Raw genomic sequence first — 19,360 nt, 5'->3', positions numbered from 1 at the left:
AAGTGAAACAAAAGCAGAGATAAAATAAAGTAGAAATCAAAACTAGAAATTAGGACTGTAAAATTACCCCAAATTAAAAGGCAGATTGAAAAGTTAGGTCCTTAATTTACTTTTAAAAATACCGATATCCTGAAGCAGTGACACACTCCACTCACATAACAAATGCACACGTATGCAACATACACAGCATATGTCAGGGATCGCATCTAAATCTATCTCTTTTTGGAAGAGTCTTTCTTTCCTGCAGAATCATCATAACAAACTACGTCAAGATTAAATTTGTGTGGCTCTTACTTACCTTTTTATTGTGGTTTTAATGGAATTGCACGTTGTTTTGCTGTTTCCTGATAACCAACATTTTGCCTGTCTGCACAGCACTAAGCCATTTTCACCGCAGACATTTGGACTTGTCATAGTGGGAAAAACACAGGTGTTATTAATAAAAATGAATTGTGGCTCTGTTCTGTTCCCATAATATTCTATTCAAGTGTCCCAGTAAGCCGTGACAGTCTGACAATGAACCAGCATGCTCAATACAATTCAGTCTTTATTGATTAGATTATTTACCTGTACACTGCTGGTTGCCTGGCAACCACAATGAGACAATAAGATTCCGAAAGGGTGCCCTGCTCACCTGCTGTTCATCAGAAACAAGTTAATACTGTTTATTTCACCCATAAAAAAAGCACATATTGTTGTTTTCAAGGAATGAAATCTCTGCACACGGTCAAAAAGTAGTAGTTTGTGAGCTATAGAGGTGTTGGTAGGTTTATTTTTTAACTTTGGACAAAGCAAGACAGCTGTTTTACTCCTGCTTCTAGTCTTACAATCTACAGACCTTGTTTTGTGGTGTTCAATGTGAAATCGACGGAAGAGATCCTAAATCATGATCCAATTACTCCAGATAATCAACAGACCTTGTTGTGAGCAGTTCCATTTAGGAACTATTTTCTACACGAGCTACACCCACAAATCGTATTACTGCGCAGAGGGAGGCATGCATCAAATGGACGAGAGACTTGCCTTTTGACAACATGAATTGGAAACATTAATGGCGTCCTCCTTGGCTGAGCTGTAACACCAGTTCAGTGGTGCTAGTTGAGCAAGCAGTAGATGCACACTTCACTCTGCATGGTGATATAGTTGGTGGGTGTAGTTTGAAGAAACTGATGAAAAGAAACTGCACTCAACAAGATCTTTGGATTTTCTCGAGTAGCTGGGTGATGATTTCTGGAAAGAGACATTGCCATTGAGTTTTTCAGAGCACCACAAGCTGAGTGCCATTTAGCTCCACAATATTGCATGTGTATTGTATGTGTATAAGAGAAGGAAGACATCTCTATGACCAATATCTCCAACGCTCTGCAACTCACACCAAAACAATCTAAATTAAATAATAGCACTACAGGTAAGAGGAAAAATATGTCTTTTCAGTGTTTGGCTTAACTGTCCCTTTAACACAAGGATATGAGAGTGGTATCGATCTTCTTCTCTAACTCTTGGCAAGAAAAGTAAAGTGGATGCTTGGTCTTTTATAAAATTTTTTCTTGATATTCAGCCAAAAAAAGAAAGCTCTTCTTCTTGTCGTGTCCCATCTTGTTTTCTGCCACAGATTGTATTGAAGCTTGCGTGCATCTGCTGTCCACATTCAAGTCTGCAGCCATCCACATCCCCATTGACGTATGCATAAACCTTAAGCTTTCTTGCTGTCTTTAATCCAAGTTTATTAAAACCTGCACCAGATGCAGTTACTAGAAACTAATGGACCCCTGCCAGCCAATTAGAATCGAGAATTCTCAGCGGTCATGGTATAAAAAGAACGAAACAACAGAAGGCAAGCATTTGCGTACATACATCTTTGTCACAGCTGAATCATTCACTATATACTCGGTAGAGTAAATGAAGTACAAAATGCTTCTGACAGTGTGATGGGCAAGACTGAAAAAAAGTGAGCGTCCAAAAGACAGCTGGAGGTAAACGAGAAGAGCGAGAGAGAAAGAGGGGAAGTAAACTCCAAGCGAATCACATTTCAGCTCACCTGACTGTGAGTTCAAACAGATACGCTGCTGAAATACAAGTCTGCATTTTTCTCATTAGCACAACAATGTTGGCTTCTTTAGCACCTAGTTTGCCTCAGTGAGTACAAATGAGATGTTTGCAGAGGAGAGACAGACCAAGACATGAAAAGAGTGCGAGCAAAAAAAAATAAACCAGGAGACAGCTAAGGCTTTGGGCAAGCCGATAGAGGGAATCAGCAGAGAGCTAAAGCTTGATGGTATTTTCCCAGTGTTGTGCAGTGGCCCATAACCACACTGATATGACCAGCAAATGAACAACAGTAACTTAATGCTCGCCTTGTGAGTCTGTGGTGTGTTTGTGTGTTAAATGGCAGAAAGGGCAGCCAGTCTCATTTTCAGCCCTCTCGGATTTTGATAGTTATTGCAAAAAAGCAATACTCAATTGAGGGTGACTGTGAGGATTAACAAACTGGACTGCGTGTGTGTGTGTGTGTGTGTGTGTGTGTGTGTGTGTGCGTGCGTGTGTGTGTGTGTGTGTGTGTGTGTGTGTGTGTGTGTGTGCGTGCATGCCTGTTTGAGTGTTTTGTGATGTTGAATTAATACCATTAATACCATTAAGGCCATGAAGCATCTACTGAGACACTAAACAGACACAGTAACACACTAACACACTCTATTTTCCAGGAGGCTAACTTGCAATATATATTCATGAACCCCAAACGCAATGATTCTGCTTAATAACGTCATGAAGGAAAAGTTGAGTAATATGTGTCTAAACTCTGTGTGCACCCTGCGATTAAGAGACTGTTTGGCGATGAATGCTTAACAGCATCCTACTTAACGGCTGAAATATTTGATGTGAGATGCTGCAGTCTTTATGGTGGCTCAACTCTTCTCTCAAGGAGAGCAGCAGGCTGTTGATGTGATCTTGAATAGGAATGCACTTTGGATTTTTGCTGTATTGTGTTCTGCAATTCAAGCACAGTCCTTGATTCGATGTAGAGAAATGAATCCATGAAGTGGTTGTGGCTTTTAGAAATAAAAGCACCGAATGCAGCGAGTTTTACTTCTGAAGTTTAGAAAATGAGTCAAAGTTATTGTTTTTCTTTCACTGCTGATTTCTGACATTTTTCATATGCATGCAGAATCTGAATTATCAAATAAATATTTGACAGTCTGAAAAAGCTTTCTAAACAAAAAATTGACACTTAAATACTGGAACGACTGAGAAACCAAAGGCAAAAAGACGTGATACCACGAATCAGAGATCTGATCCAAAAAACAGCCTTTACTTGCCAAAAAAAACACTCAAAAAAACAGGTTACTGGTAAAACACCAGGAACACTTAACACCAGGAAAATTCCTGAAACACTTGACACTCAGTACAAAGACAAACTGACACAGAGAGAGGGAAACACACAGACTAAATAGGGAGGAAATCCTCTGGGGATGATGCATACCTTCACCAACTTTTACGATAATCTTTTTAATGGCTATTGAGATATTTAAATTAAAACCAAAAATGTCAACCTCATGGTGGTGCAAGGGGAAAGTCAAGGGATGAGTTAAGTCTGATTGATTCATCTTGCGGAAACATGAATGTCTGTAACAAATGGCCATGCCAATACATCCTATAATTGTCGAAACTTTTCACTCCGAGCAATAAATGTTAACCTCCTGGTGTTGCTAGAATAAATAAATAAGTAAAAACTTTGACTCAGTGGTGTTAGATGGAAGGTCAGAGGACAACTGAAGTCTGTGGGATTCATCCTGAGTGGAATATGAGTGTGTGTAGAAAATTTCGATTGTAGACATTTCAGTATGGACCAAAGTCAGTCAGACAGACTGACATTGCCATCCCCAGAGAGCCATGCCACCAGCATGGCTAACAAGGTTTCCTGATGCATGACAATTATGGATTAGGTGAAAGCGAAAATAACAGAAGGTGAAATTGAGTTACATTTTTCCCACAAAATCTTTCTTTTGTCTGCACACCAGGGTGTTTCAGAAGGCATGAATGAACAAACCCCGTGGCCAAAGAAATGAGATAAGCTGTGTTTAAATTGTTAACGTGCATGCCGTTTTTATTATTTCAGCTTTTAAACACCTTTTTTTTTTCTGTAGTTGTGATACCTGGTGCTCTGGCTCCTTTTCCTCTCTGATGATGTTAATGGCACCTGAAATGATTCATTAATTTATTCATTCCCGATGCACATTTGGTTCACACATGAACAAACATGCTATGAAAATAATATATTCTGAAATGAACACATGAACTCAAAAAGAAAAACACTCCAAGACACATTTTCTTTTTGCTGTATCATTTTTGTATCTTAATGTAGATTAGGTGCATCTGCACATCTTCAAGTGTGTGCAGTTGTGTGTTTCTTGTGTAAATGTGCTTATATACGGATGCGTATATGTGCGAATGATAACTGGTTGCTGTGTTCTGAATGTGTAAGGTAAGAGGGTTAAAGAAGCCACTGAAGTGCTATGAGTTGTATTGATTGAAAGTTCCCCAGTGCATTGATTATAAGCCAAATGAAAGCAGACAAGCAGAGGATTTAAAGCTCGGCTGCAGTGATATTGACGGGTGGAAGACTACTGTTCTACTTCTGCTCAGCGCTTTTAAGTCTGCTTGGTTCTTATTGTCTGTGCCGGGGAGGTGTAGCTACAATACAAAAGCCATATTAGAGGACATGGTGTGACGTTTGGGACAAGTTGAACCAGACTTGTGACAGAAGGTGGACTATCATGAGTGTGGGATCTTTCATAGATCTTTTTTATCATTGTGCTCTTGATTGTCATGAAACAACCATCATGGCAAAATGCACTTAAAATATGCTTGTGCTCTTTGTTTTCTAAAAGTGTTTATTTTCCCTCTGCAGAGTTCCATGTATTCTCTGGCCCTGAAGTGTCTGATCAGCCTGTCCACAGTCATCCTGCTGGGCCTCATCATTGCATACCATGCACGGGAAGTTCAGGTAAAACACATGCAACCACGGGCAGACATTTACCTCTATATAGGGCCGCATCACGTCCAACTTATAACATGACACACCTGGAAAAACAACAAAAAATGTCACATTTGCAAAACAACCATGTGCGTATCTCTTGAGAAATGGCCCTTTAAAGCAGCAGGTGTTTATTTTGGGGCTGTCGTACAAATGGGCTTTCTGTCCACTGCTGCATTGCAATATCACAAGGCGGGTTTCCATTAAACCTCAAATTGGTCAAATTGAGATCGTGAATATAAAATACAGCTAATTGAAACAAGTCAGTTTTGGAAAAAAAAGGTTTTACGCTCCCATGAGGTGGTATTTCAGGAGACTTGAAACAGCCATATTTCACAAAACTGCAATGGAAACACTTTTTTTTTTGCTTTGATAGGTCACGTGATAGTTATTAGCTATGCGCTTGTCGGTAGGAACTGGTTCCCTCAGGCATGATGCAGCAGGCGCTACAAAAAATGTTACTCTTCAAAAGTTGAGCAGATCATCCAGAAATTTTGAATCCACAATTCCTCTATGAAACTGTGGACTTTCACCTCCCAGAAATCCCTCATACGTGGCCGCTCCCACATATAAGTAACAGACCCATGTTGCCTTCGATTGGAAATAATGACGCCTGGTGCGATGGCTGAAATAAAGCCAATGTTTTCAGCATCCAACGCCATGCTTCTTGGAATGTTATTGTAAGAGGAGAAGTCGCATAACATCACCCAATTGAAGCACAGTCATTTTGCAATTGTGTTTTATCGACATTTCAAAAATATCGCTTAAGTTTTGCACAAATCTGTAATGGAAACCTACCTACTGTCAGCACCTCAAGACAACACTGTAAGGGCATGTACTCAAGCTATCCCCACCAGAAAGCATCTGGCAGTCGGCTTCTGTTGGCTAGTGGCTAGGGCAGCCTACCACGGCAGCAGTACGGTTACAGCAGTTCCCTGAAGTTTTAACAGATCACTCCAACATTGTGTGGTGAATGATCTGCACCTGCATAGCGAAGTATGATGTGTAAAAACCAAGGCTGTGGAGGGAAAACACACATGAATTCTGATACAACCGTTCTCACAGTGATCTCACAGCCAGTGATTGGTAATGTGTTGGATTTAGGACCGTCTATAGTGACCCAGATCTAAAAATCTGATTTGTGTCACATAAGAGCAAAAGAATCAGATTTGGGCCACAGTTGCTTGTAATGTAAACATAGCGGGAGTTATGCCATTATGATCCTTTGTGTGTGTTCAAACACCTTGAGAGGATGTGAAATAATCTACAGTATAAAAATGTCAGTTGCTTCATTAACGATTTAATGCTGAGAAAAACGTTTTGGTTAATGATGAGAATATGTTTTTCTTTCTGTTTTTGGATAGAACGGTAATTGTGAAACAAAAGCATATTATTGGTTGACACTTCACCGCATCATTGGAGTGCTGAAAATCATTTAGCAGCTCACGCAGCACGCAGCGAGTGTCAGGCGTCGGTTTGTAGCTTCATGTCACCAGTAGTCTGAACACAGCATAACACCAATTAACACTTCAAATCGTCTTTGTTTTATCCGTACAAAAAGTTATAGTACGCTATGGAGTGAAGTTAAAATGTCAGAACAACAATTTGTGGCTGTGTGAAAGGCGAAGCAGTTACATTTGTATAGCACATTTCACACAACACAGTTGGAAGTTCAAAGTGCTTTTCAGAGCAATGAAATATAACACATATTAAAGGATAGTGACTTAAAAAAAGTAGAGAAAAGATCCAAAATGTAAAATTAATTACTGAATAATATCCTTTTTTTAAAATTACCATCAAAAATAGCAAAAGTGCAGGCAAGAGGTGCAAAAAGGTTATTTGCAGGCAATGTGAAGAAAACAGGAAGTTACTATAGATGGCCAAGAAAAAACTTTTCTTTAAGTAATGAGCTTTGTAGGTCGCATAACTACCTACAAAGTAGGATAGCTTAAGCCCCTTTTACACTGCCTCTACAAGGCTGAAATGTCCAGCGGTTACTCCGCCTCACAGTTCTTTACTAAAGGTAAAATCGGGGAACTGGGGGACAGAGTTGTCTCGCCTTTATTTCGGCAGCAGAGAGTGGGCATCTGTATAGAAGGGACAGCCCGCAGGACAGACCATGGACAGGACAGGTGTGACGTTTAGACAATGTGATGTGTGCAGCCCACCGCCAAAAAAAAAGCAGCTAGTAGCAGTTAGCAGTAGGGATGAAGATCGAAATCTGGTTCTATTTAGGACCTGGTTCTGCTTATTTCAAAACCCAAAAATCAATTAAGTTTGAGCTCATTGATACTGCTGTCGAGTCCCACTGGTCCTATAACATAACATAACATCTCGAGTTACGTCATTTAAATCCAATCACTGGTCCACATACATCAGTTGTACATCAGATTTAACCTAAACACGGTACCTCTGACTGTCTGCGTGTTAAAAAAGAAAAAACTCCCTGAACTCTGTCTGCTGCTGCTGCAACACAGCCGGCACCGTCTTCATCATCATCCACTCAAAGGAGCCGTTGTAAGCAAACTTTGTAGCAAGTCCTGTTAGTTAAAAATAGTAATCCAATGTTGAAATCGAAGTTGAAACTGGTGAGATAAGTGCCAGTTGGCTAAATAAAAAGGTGAGGTGAGGTTTCATTGTGATGTGTTCAAGGTCGGCTCAAAAAATGACTGTTAGGCAAAGGTAAAAAAAAGAATCATCATGATGTGTTCAAATGTACCATCAAGAAAAAGAAAATTTAGTTTTTGGCGAGAAATTTCAATAATCTTGTTTAGGTGAGAAATTTGTTTTCCCAGCAGTATTAAATGGACAGTATTAAATGGACAGTATTAAATGGACAGTATTAAATGGACAGTAGAGATGGAATTACAACCTGTTTACTGTCCTATCACAAGCTTTCATCATCTTATAATACTAAAACTACTGATGCCATCATTTTTCAAAGTATTTAAATTTAAATACAATGATTTATTTCCTAATCACTAAAAACATGACCAAAAGTGACAGGAGACAATAACCAACACTTAAGTGTGAAAATTAAATATTTTTTTAAAACCCAAATAAACATTTTCTTTCTATTATTGAAGGCGTGAACTGTTTTGTTCTGTTCAGAAACAGTCATTTTTTAAGCAATAAAAGCAAAACCAGTTCTCCTCTCAGTCCAAAGCAAACGTGTTGTCGCCTTTCCACCAAATTATAGAAAAGTATCGATAATGACTTGGATCGTTAAGGAGTCTGGATAATGGTATCAGTATCAATAAAAATCAACAATCCCCATCCCTGGTTAGCAGCCAACTCAAAGAAGAACAGCAACCAACAATATCGGCTTCATATTTAGTGGACAGACATGAGAGTTGCATCAATTTTCTCATCCAATTCTTGGCTAGAAAGAATATTTCTACTACTACTTCCTTAATGCCCTCGCCTATTTGCTGAGGAGTATTTTTCTATAAATTGAATCATGTGATCTCTGTCCACAGTGTACACACTGTGTTGTCGTCCCTCAGGCTCCTGAGACAGACCAAGGGACCCAGGTGTGTGTCAGCTCCAGCCAATTAATGACCCTTAATGAGGGTTTTAGTGGGATCGACAAAACAGTCTGCATGGCTTTGCATCGGTAGATACGCACCGAATGTTAAATACACACTCAAACAATAACAACCCTGTCATTCAGTCGATGAACACATAAACACACACACGCAGGCAAGGCACACAAACACAAATAGCCTCAACCTCTTGCAAGGCTGAAACAATCAATCAGAAATGCTTTCATGCTTCTTGATATCTGTTTTGCTGTTTGTCATTTCGCTAATATAATGGCACCATGGTCATTTAGCCGAGGTTTTCATCTGAAGCCATTTGCAATCGATGCACATTGACTATTTATGGGAGCCTTGCGGGAATCGGACCCAATGAGTGCCCCCACACTAGCTATTACTCCCACCAACTAAACCACGGAGCAACACTCATCCATCTCACCACATATTAGTTTAATGCTGTGACTTTTTTTATTTTTTTTATTACATCACAGCTTAGATGTTGCTGGAAATGTCTAATAGACTTCCAGCAGGTCTGTGATGGAGACGATGGATGCATTCTGCTCTGAGGTTCAGGCTCTCCCTCTGTGGATCAATAGCTAGATGGCCGTTGCTTATTCACTGTCATACACAGAGGCTGATAGACTGGTAATCAGTCCGTAATAGGCAGCTGCTGTGTATTAAGATTCACAATGATATGTGTGCGTACAGTTAAGCATTCATTGATAAAAGAGCCCCAGTTTCTGCTCACGAGTTTGATGTCACACTCGCATACGGAGTCAGTCATCCTCCCACGCGCACTGTGGTTGCCACACGTGACAGGCACGCTAATGCCGACGGGAGAAGAAAGATTGCGATAGAGAGAAAAATGGTCTTCTGTTAATCATTTCTGTGATTAAATGAAGTGAGGAGTTTGAGGAGGTGTGCTTTGAAGGTAGTGCATGGGAGGGAATTGCAGCAAGGTGTTGGAGATAATGCTTCGATTGAGGATGGTGATTATTTATAAGCATTGTACCCTGGGGCAGCAGACAGCTTGAGTGTTAATTTTCTTAGTTCTTGCCATCATTTCTATTGGATATAATAACACTGTGCTCATGAAAATCACACAACTCGGTGACACTGAAGTCAGATAATCAGCTTTCAACCACTTCATTAGGAGATAAAACCAAAGATGAGCACACCTGAAATGCTGCTTATAATTCTTCATTGTGCAGCAGGAAAGCTGTGCATACAAATCATCTTTGGTCAAAGTTTAAACAGTATGTTTAATACAAATTAGGCCCACAGGTTCTCTTGTGGCTCGTTGCAGAAACTATTTATCTTCAGAAATTAAGTTTGTGACTACAACGTAGAATTTTTAGCATGAATAAAGGCCAGGATTACAAAAATACAACCTAAAAGGAGTAAACTGTAATTATTCTATGCGCCGAAATGAATATACAATGTTTGGTTACTCAATAAAATGCTTCTTAATCCTGAATTTAGCATCTTTTTTGCAGCTTGTTTGCAGTAGAAACAAGCTCTTGACACAACATTGACATTTGTAACATTTTTTAAATTTGTTTGCAAATCTGTAGTTGTGTTTCTACTCACTTTTATCTCAGTTTATGGTCTCTACCAACTTCTGAGGGAAACATCTGGCTCTTTAGCTGCTAAAAGCTCCATAATGTTCATCAGCTGGTCACTAACTTTGTACGTCTGCTGTTTGTTGCCGGGCAGGTGCCATAGTACAGTTTTTTGTTTTGTTTTGGGGTTTTGTAGGGATTTTGTGCTTAGAAACTCCATAATATTTGCTACTTGCTACTGTTACAAGCTAGTGTAGTTACTGTGTTCAAAAGCTTCATTAGCAAATACTTTGCTGGTTAGCAAAGCTACAGAAGTGGCAGGGATGCTGTTGCCCAAATTATTTACAGCCAGAGGCAAAGAGGGCTGATCATGGACTGATGTGTAGGTAAGGTGTCCAGATCACGTCGCTGCCTCAGTCCCAGTTACTTCACCCAGCAATATGTTCGGCAGTGTAACAGCTCAGTGTTTCTCACAGTTCATTTGATATGCTATGTAAGTGCACACATACCATTTCGTATGATATCCTAAAAATTAGCACCCCACAAATCGCGAATGACATCCTTTTTAAAAAAAATAAAAATAAAAATTATTTATTTATTTATACTATATTAAACTATTGTACTATATATTTATACTAATATATTTTATAATTCAAAAAGTCCTGTTTTTTATGATCCATCCATCGCCCCAACCTAAATGCATTGGTCACATGATAGCAGCCTTCCAAAACTCTGAACTGAATTTTGGTGCATTACTATTCGTAGGAAAGCATACAAACAGTGCATGAGGACAGCGAGAACAGTTCAAGAGCGTCCCCGTTCAATACACTGCACAGTGTGTGGCTACATAATGTTCTACTTACAGATATGTCTCGTACATCTCAAGAGCTCACACTCAACGCTGCACGTCCTCAGCAAAACAACCACCAAGTGTGAAGTCAATCGGATGAACAGTTGAGAAAACCGAAGGACAGACACAGACAGGCATAGCCTCCTTCCATTTTAGTTTGATAACAGCAGAGTGACAGCGTGCAGAATCCCAGAGTGCACGCAAAACCACTTTCATATGTGCAGCCTCCACCTGAAACCAGACGCATGTTTCATTACATGCATGTTAAGTTTGTTATTGAGTACCTGCCTGCTGGTGCAAAGCCCGTTTGCTTATATACATGAGCAGCATAAGAAGTGCCAGTTTGTCTCTGCTTTTTATTGTTGGCTGGTTCGAACACAAACACACAGCGAGACACACACCATGGGAAGTAATGCTGTGCGAAATGAAAGGCATTGTTCAATAAAGATCTCATTCTCAGATTACGACACACTCTGCTGGAGCATTTTGCCCTGCATGTAACAGGATATTACATGCACGCACACACACACACACACACATTTGCACAAAATGTTGGAGAGGCAGAGACACAAGAGATCAGAATGATGTTATCTGGTTTAGCTGGCATTTATACCACCTTTCTGTCTCTCTCACTCTGATCTCCATTTCTCTCTCCTTCCTCATGTCTTTTATCTTGCAGTACTTTTTGTTTACCACCATCAGTGTCTTTCTCTTTTTCTTTCTTTTTTTCTGTCTTTCTTCTCCTGCTTCTTCGTCATTATCAGATTAGATCTGTCTCCCTTCTTCTCCACCGGGCTTCAATTCAATTTCGTTGTTGAGTTTCACATCCTTTCTTTCTGACTCTTCTCCTGCCTTGTTACTCAGCATTCAGCTTCCTCACCTATTTACCCTTCTCCTGTTGTACTTCAGCACTCGCCTGCTTTTCTCACCCTTGAAAAACCCTCACTGTTTTGTTTTGGGTTTTTTTAAAAACTTTTATCTTGTCCCCTTTTCATTCATCTCTCGCGTCTTTCCTCTCTGCCTTCCTCTTGTGGATGTTCTCTCCTCTTCCTCCCCTCGCTTCATCTTCGCTGTCTCTTCTAATCTGTCGGCTCAAACCAATTGAGCTCAGCATGAAATAAGGAAAAAAACCAATCAATGTAGACTGCCATCAAAGAAAATAATTTGAGTTCTGATTAAGCATAGACAGGAACGATCTTGTAATGGAAGAGAGATAATTGTTGTGTGTGTAAAACAAGTGGGGGCATGCTGTAAATGACATGAACGAGTATCAAAAGTGTGATTTAAAGTTTGTCCCTGTGAAAAATGACAAATCTGACTTAGGAAATGTCTTTGATTCTGGGTGAGAACACTGCCATTTTCAGTTGTGCTTAGTCAGCTGAGCCACATTGACATACTGGGTTTTTTTTCTATTTTTTCATTTTTAATATAGCAAACTGGAAAGTTAAAAAAAGTTCAAACAAGTGCAAAAAGGAAAAGAAAAAAATGTTAATGTGACTGATTTTCATTAGTCTACTGTAGGTTTAGATTAAATCAGAGGAAATAAGCGTGTTTCCAAATTCTCTTAATCTTTTAACAGTGACTTGTTTGCTGTTAAAATACCCAAATGTTAGATTTTCACAGTTATCAGCCATGTTCCACATTTTTCCAACATTTTTCTGGGATGGCTTCTGATTCTTACCAAAATTTCTCAAGTCTGTTGCGTTCTCCTGGTTGTACTCACATGCCTCTTTGAGCAAACTAATCTAAAAAGTCTTCTTTAAACTTGTACAAAATGCAGCCGGAGTTTTAGCTGAATCAAAAATATATTATCCCTAAAAGAGCATCTCATCATCTTTTAGTATTTACTCATTAGATTTCATCAGCGTTGCAGCACAGGTGGGTTTGAGACCTTTTACCACATTAACTGTACAAAAATATCTAGATTTGGGGTATTTACAATTGTATTAAATACTATAAATTAATGAAAAATTAATTGGTGATTCATAATGGAAATTCTTTTCATTTCTATAACAAATATCTGCTACAGATGAAACAGCACAACTATTAAAAATATAAACAACGATGCAAACCAATAAAATATGAGGCCCATGTACATTAAAGAGGGTAATACACCATATCAGAGAGCTAAAAGCTGTTGTGTCCATACACTGCCGCCCCATCTTCCCTGAAATCACACAGTGCGGGTTGTTATCCGAGCTTCTTTGTTGTTTTGAGAGACGGTCTGGCTGTGCGTGCATGTGTGTGCATGTGCGTGTAAATCCCACTGGCTAGGTAAATGCCACCACTCTGCACTCATGTAACAGTCATGTTGTTACCACCCATCTGGATGACTGATCATTCTTTAAAACATGTAAAATTACCCTTTGCTTTTGGGTTGTGACAATTCATTCAGTGTACCTACCTCTAAAATCTATTTGAGAATTTCCCTCACAAGCTTAGATCGGAAAAAGACATCTTAGCAGAGATTTTAAGGACAAAAGGGCCACTGAACACTGGCCTGATCATTGTGCTGAGCACTGAATAACAGCTGAATAAATACAGAATGATCACGGCTTGAACACCTTAGCTTTTTTAACTCTGCAACATCAACATAAATCAGTATTGTGAGATTCTGTAATCTTGGTTTCATCACGGCAGTTGACAATGTGCTGCTTTCATTTCTTATAATTGGGTTTAACCTTGCTTTTTGTGTACGGCTTTGAAAGATAATTCTTTGTGTCTATGTTTAGACAACAGAAAACAGATGGAGACTATCATGGTACAGATATTATTAGAATTCGAGCAGAGATTGTTATCACCGCTGTGAACTCAGGAGACATTTTGAGAGTGCTTTGATTGACTGTCCAATCTGTGCAAGCTCACGCTATTAGTTTGAGTTAACATTATGTCCAATTGGCTGAGGTTGGTCAGGAATAATGGAGATGGAGGATTAAATATTTCATTGGTCTAAACCAAGAAAACACAGCTGCTATTATGACCCACAGTTTCCAAGTGAATAATCAGATGATAAATGATTCATATGGTCAAAATCAGGATAAAAGTTTGCTTAAAAAACTATTTGCAAATGTATTTTTCATGTGTTTCATGCAGCATCCAGGGACGTCCGTGCATACATGTTCTTGTATTTGATGTTCTGGCTTGTTGCGTGACTCTAACTGCCAGCTCACCACTGGCCTTCTCTTCATTTCTTCACACAAACTCTAAAAGGAAAGGATTCATTTTGGCTCGTAAACCTGCAAGAAATTCAGATGTGAGAGGGCAAAATTGAATTGTCGTTGAAATTAATCAAATAGAAACTCTGAGAGAGAGTGTGTGAGAAAAGGATATTTCTCCAGTCCATTAGTGCACTTTAAGCATTAGTGAACTGTGTTATTTGGTTACTTTTGGAGCATTTTAGAAGCAGTGCATTGATCACGAAGACACCAGCTTGGCACTCTCAGCCACTCAAAGACAAGCAGATGGAATTAGGGAAAAATAAAGTGTTGCGCAGTAGTTTTCCAAAAAGGATTCTTCAAAGTCAGTCTAAAACTTGGGCATTCATTTCATGATGTCATGTTCTGCAGATTGCGCATAATGTACATCCGCTCGAGGAACTATAATGGAAGAGAAAATGACAGCGAAGTAGAGCAAAACATCCTCCTTATACTGACATGAAGGAAGCATTTCACTCACATATTTCCAGGAAATGTTAATTTATAAGATGCCATTTGTGTCTTGTTAGCCTTTGGCCATTTTTAGTAACACAGTTTGCTTTCTGTGTTTGCATCGAACAAAGGAGATTCCTGGTGGAATCCTCTCTTCACTGTCTCCCAGCTGCTGTTTTTAGACTTTCTCGTGGCAAGCCGTGAACCTTCCCTCATCTCTCGCACCTTCCAACGCTTCCTTTTCACTTCGCTGACACCCTCTCTCCCCTTCCTTACTCTGTGTAAAAACAGCCACAGGGGTGTTCCCTCAGAGCTGCAATTACAGTCAAGGAAAGCGTGTTACCCCTCTCTGCATATTCACGAATCTGCGAATCTGTACTTGTGTGTGTGTGTCTGTCTCGCCCCAGTTTTTTTTTTTTTCGAGGGATTTCCATGCTGTAGGATGCAGAAATTTCCCAGAGGTGCGACTGTGTGTGTGTGTGTGTGTGTAAAAGTATGTGTGCATGCTTTTTAGTGTTCACTCCGTCACCGTGTTCCTCAGTGATTAGGGTCGTCTCCGTCCCAGGTTAGTTTTTTACCCCCCTGTGAGAAACGCCGACTTGAGGCTGATTTGCCTGCAACTACTTCTTTTTGAGAGTCTGTACTGCATCTGACAGCCCCGTCTAGATGTGTGTGCGCATGCATGTGTGTGAAATTGCCTCTGCATGTCTCGCTTGCACGCTTGGCAGAGTCTGCCCAGTGCTGTGTCTGGTTCCGTGATGAGAGGCATCTGCAATCAGGGTCTTAACGTGATTACCAAGGTACGATGGCCCTGGGCACTGGGAGGGGTCGAGGCACGGGTGGATGGCTAAAGAGGAGAGGCGACAAACTCCTCCAGCAGGTTGCAGGTGTAGCACAGGGGAATGGTCGCGTTGGAGAGACTCTTCTTTGACCTCACACCTCCACCTGTGAAGAGCCCTCAGCGAATCTTTGGTGCTGTCATTTTCAGACATATCTCCTTTTTTGTCTCCATTCCCTCCCACTGGCCTGTTTTTTCTGTTTTGTTTTGTTTCTTTTACTTTGCCCTCCTTCTGTCCTGTCGGCTCTCTGTTGTCTTTCCTCGTCCCTTGCCCTCTGCCCTGCGATGCCACATTTTGTTAAAATTAAGAAAATAACAGAAGATTTTCCATGATCTTGTTTGTTTTTCCCTGTGGGCTTGTTCTTTATGTCCTGGGTTATTTAGTTTAGCTGCTCCCTGACCTCACTCCCTGTTTCTCCCCTGATAGATTTGACAGTTTGAACTCCCTCACATGCACGCTCGCACACACACACACACACACACACATAGACACACACATAGACAATCCCTACCTACTTTTCCTCTTCCTCCCTCATCCCCTCCCTCTGTCCTGGTCTTGTTGGGGCAGTGGCACTCACTCACTCCCATTGACAGATTACTCTCCTAATGGAATTTAATTATTTATCCCTTCCTCATGGCGATTTAGCCAGGAAAAGACCGACAGCAGGAGCGCGAGGGAGGACAGAACAGGATGGGGACAGGAGAGTGGAGGGAAGAGGAAGGGAGAGCCACTCATTTCCTCCAGTGGCAAGAAACTGGATCACCTCTGTTTTGATTTCGAGAGATGTCATTCAGAGCAAGGAGGAAGCGCAGGGAGGGAGCTTGGAAGGAGACAAAAATGAGAAGGTAGACGGAGGTTAAGAGAATGACAGGAGTGAAAGAAGGAGTGATGTCTCAATTGCAGACAAAAAGCAATGTACTGAAAGTGTGAATGAATATACATGGAGTTTGTTGCCTTTCTCTGTGGCTCAAAGAAGCACGCACACAGACAGAAACCTATTTTTGTCACCTAGGGGAGCACAGAAGAAAATGTTGGCATGGCACGCCTTTGCAAACCAAGATCATGTCACATTTGCACGTTTTATATGTGGCATATCAATTTTTTGTGCCGAAATATATGAGGTGACTTCCGGAGGATGGATGCCCTGACACACCAAGACAATACTGCTGCAAAGCTGCAGACCACTGTTTCAGACCAACAAATAACTAAACCGGTTGAGATTTAGTGTGTCATTGCTGTGTTTTCAGCTGTTGTTAGGTACCAAATGTGGATGTTTTGTAGCGTCCTGTTGCTGTGTTTTCAGTTGCTGTTTAGACAGGAAAAGCAGGTGTTTTTCAGCCTGGATTGTGTCCCCAAAGTTAGGTATTTTAAAAAAGAAATGTGTAAGATTGAGGGGATTAAGTGCTATCTAGCATGAAGGATTGCAGATTGCAACCACCTGAACCGTCTCCCAGTTAGAATTCCTTAAGTGTTCATTATTCAGGAACCCGAATTATCAACAGAGGTCTTTTCCTCCTCTAAACCAATGGGCATGGTGTTTTAAACTGGTGAAAACACCGAAAAAGGCAGTTTCACATTATAAATCAGTGTTTCTCCGATGCTGCTCGTCACAGAGGGGCTGACTACAGTATCCAATGCAAAAAATTCATATGGCCCTATCTAAAGCAAGTGTTTGGTTTGTCCATTCAGGGCTACTTTAGAAACATTGCGATGCAATTTGATGGACTTTGTGGACGAAGACCAACTTGCTGTGTAGATATAAACCATTCTAAGGTTTAAAAAACCAGAGAATTCCTTTTTCAGGTGATTATACACTAAAGAAAACATACTTATATTCAATTTCATACAATATATCCCCCTTTGATCCAGAATTTGATGTTTTCCTCAACCATAACCTCATGGTTTCATGCCTAAACCTAACCACACATAAACCACAGTGACGTTTAACATGTTCATTACATAATAACGTGTAAATGTTTGCAGAAAGTCACAATACCAATATTAAATTCATGTATTATTATACCAACATTTTTCCTAACAATTGAGTTGGGACATTGCATTGCCTTACATTAATTGCCTGGAGAACTACTGCCAACTCCACTTCTAAACCTAACTTTATCCGTGAAACAAGTCTTTACCCTGAAATTCAGCAGTTTATTTTAAGGGAACGAGCTTTTTGTCCCCAAACAGAATTTGAGTCCCCATAATGTGACTGTGCGACTCGATTTTTGTCTCCAAAATGTGACTACACACTCACACACACAAACCTTTACAAGTGTTCGACAGCCTGCTTCTGCTCTCCTCTCTGTACCTCTTCACTCTCTGTCGCGCACCTCTCCGTCTTATTCCCTGTATCCCCTTTTTTCTTTCTTCTTTCCTCGTCTCTTACTGCGTTTCTCTCTTTTTGACTCTCTTCCTCCCTCTTCCTCCCGCTCTCTCTCTCTCTCTCTCTCACTGGGGATCCTAATTAAGCTTGGCTGCTCTTTGATGTTGTCGCCTTGGCAACAGTCACCATGACGAGGCTGGGTCTGCACACTCTCTCTCAAACTCACTCAGGCATACACAAATACACACAAGTACAGTACACATACACACACACACACGCACGCTCACTGAAATCATTAAAGAATACAGGCAGCGTTTGACCCTCGGTTCAAATGATAGCTTACACAATGACTCAGGCATGTGCGTAGGCTTCATTCGTGTGTGCACACATGTCGGCTACATGTGCACACACGCGTGTTACAACGGCAGAACAAGGGAAACACATACATCCTGCTGAGCTGGATAAAGATAGCAATGAAGCATGTAGCGTGTGTGTGTGTGAGTCCATAGGTGGCTGAGGAAGTGGCAGCACTTCAGTCTGACAGTGACCAGTTGGCTGTGGCACAGAGCGGCGAGCTGCCATAGCCGCTTGTTCAGACGTTTGACCTGTTATTGTAGTTTTTTGTTTTCCTAAATAAATGTTTGTGTGGGCTAAAAGCCCTCGAGATGAATCATGTGGTAAAGAGCAATTGTTAGCACCGGCTGTTACTCGAGGCAGAGCTGATTTACAGCAGGGGAGTTCCTCATTTCTCTCACTGTGCCCCGGCCTCTCTCTCTAGGAACTACAGTATGTTGTGCTTCCTTCTTTCTCTATTCAACGTTTTCTATCCACTGCAACGATCTCCAAACCGGGCCTTTTTGTTAACAACTGACTTCTATGAATGTGATTTTATTTTACTACATGCAGTTGCACAGATAATTTGCAGGATTCAAACATCTTTCCAGTGTAAATCAATGACCCGAGAAATATTTTACAATCAAGTGCAGTTCTTTTTCTTGATTTTTTTGAAGCATTATGTTGCCCTTTGCACCCACCACATGCACCATATAGCACATATGTGAATACATTTATAGTGTGTGTATGTAAAAACATTAGGTCTTATATTGACTTTGACTTAAATGACTTTCTTTCTGGTATGTCTTTAGTACTGTTTTGGTACTTATTTAATTCTATGTCTGTATTTTTTATTCTTTATTTTCTCTTTATTTTCGTACTTTTTCGTTGCACCGTCAATCTGAAGAGAAACAAATTTTCGATTCTTGTATGTCTAACACACATGGCAGAATTGAAAATAAAGTTGACATATGGATGCTAGATGCCTCAAGTTTGGCATTTTGGCCATCTTGGTATTTTGGAGCCAGGAGTGATCATATTTTGGTGAGAGGGTGGCACTGTGGAGGAGTGAGGGGTGGATCTGACTGAGGAGCCAAGGACAGGCAGATAGTCTGTCACTCAAAGTAGTCTGCCCTTAAATATGCGAAACTTTAAGCCCTAATAAAATGTAAATGGGTGAGTTATATAAAAATTCATCCCCCTGCAGTTATCAAAGGCTGAGATAGCTACAA

General features: G+C 40.4%; 1 protein-coding gene across 4 annotated transcripts in view; it reads left to right on the top strand.

The window, feature by feature from the left end:
- The window catches only part of kcnn3 (potassium intermediate/small conductance calcium-activated channel, subfamily N, member 3), an 81,967-nt gene that overhangs the window by 25,610 nt on the left and 36,997 nt on the right, over positions 1 to 19,360 (top strand). For all 4 annotated transcript variants that reach the window (XM_088084488.1, XM_042490034.2, XM_042490033.2 and 1 more), the window contains one exon: positions 4,907 to 5,002. In XM_088084488.1, the coding sequence (XP_087940614.1) occupies positions 4,907 to 5,002 (96 nt within the window). The remainder of the gene's footprint in view (positions 1 to 4,906; positions 5,003 to 19,360) is intronic.

The sequence above is a fragment of the Plectropomus leopardus genome, chromosome 11 (assembly GCF_026936395.1).
Source record: "Plectropomus leopardus strain MGB_pleo_1.0 chromosome 11, ASM2693639v1, whole genome shotgun sequence".
NCBI classification, from domain to species: Eukaryota; Metazoa; Chordata; class Actinopteri; order Perciformes; family Serranidae; genus Plectropomus; species Plectropomus leopardus.
This window is presented reverse-complemented; position numbering and strand designations above follow the sequence as displayed.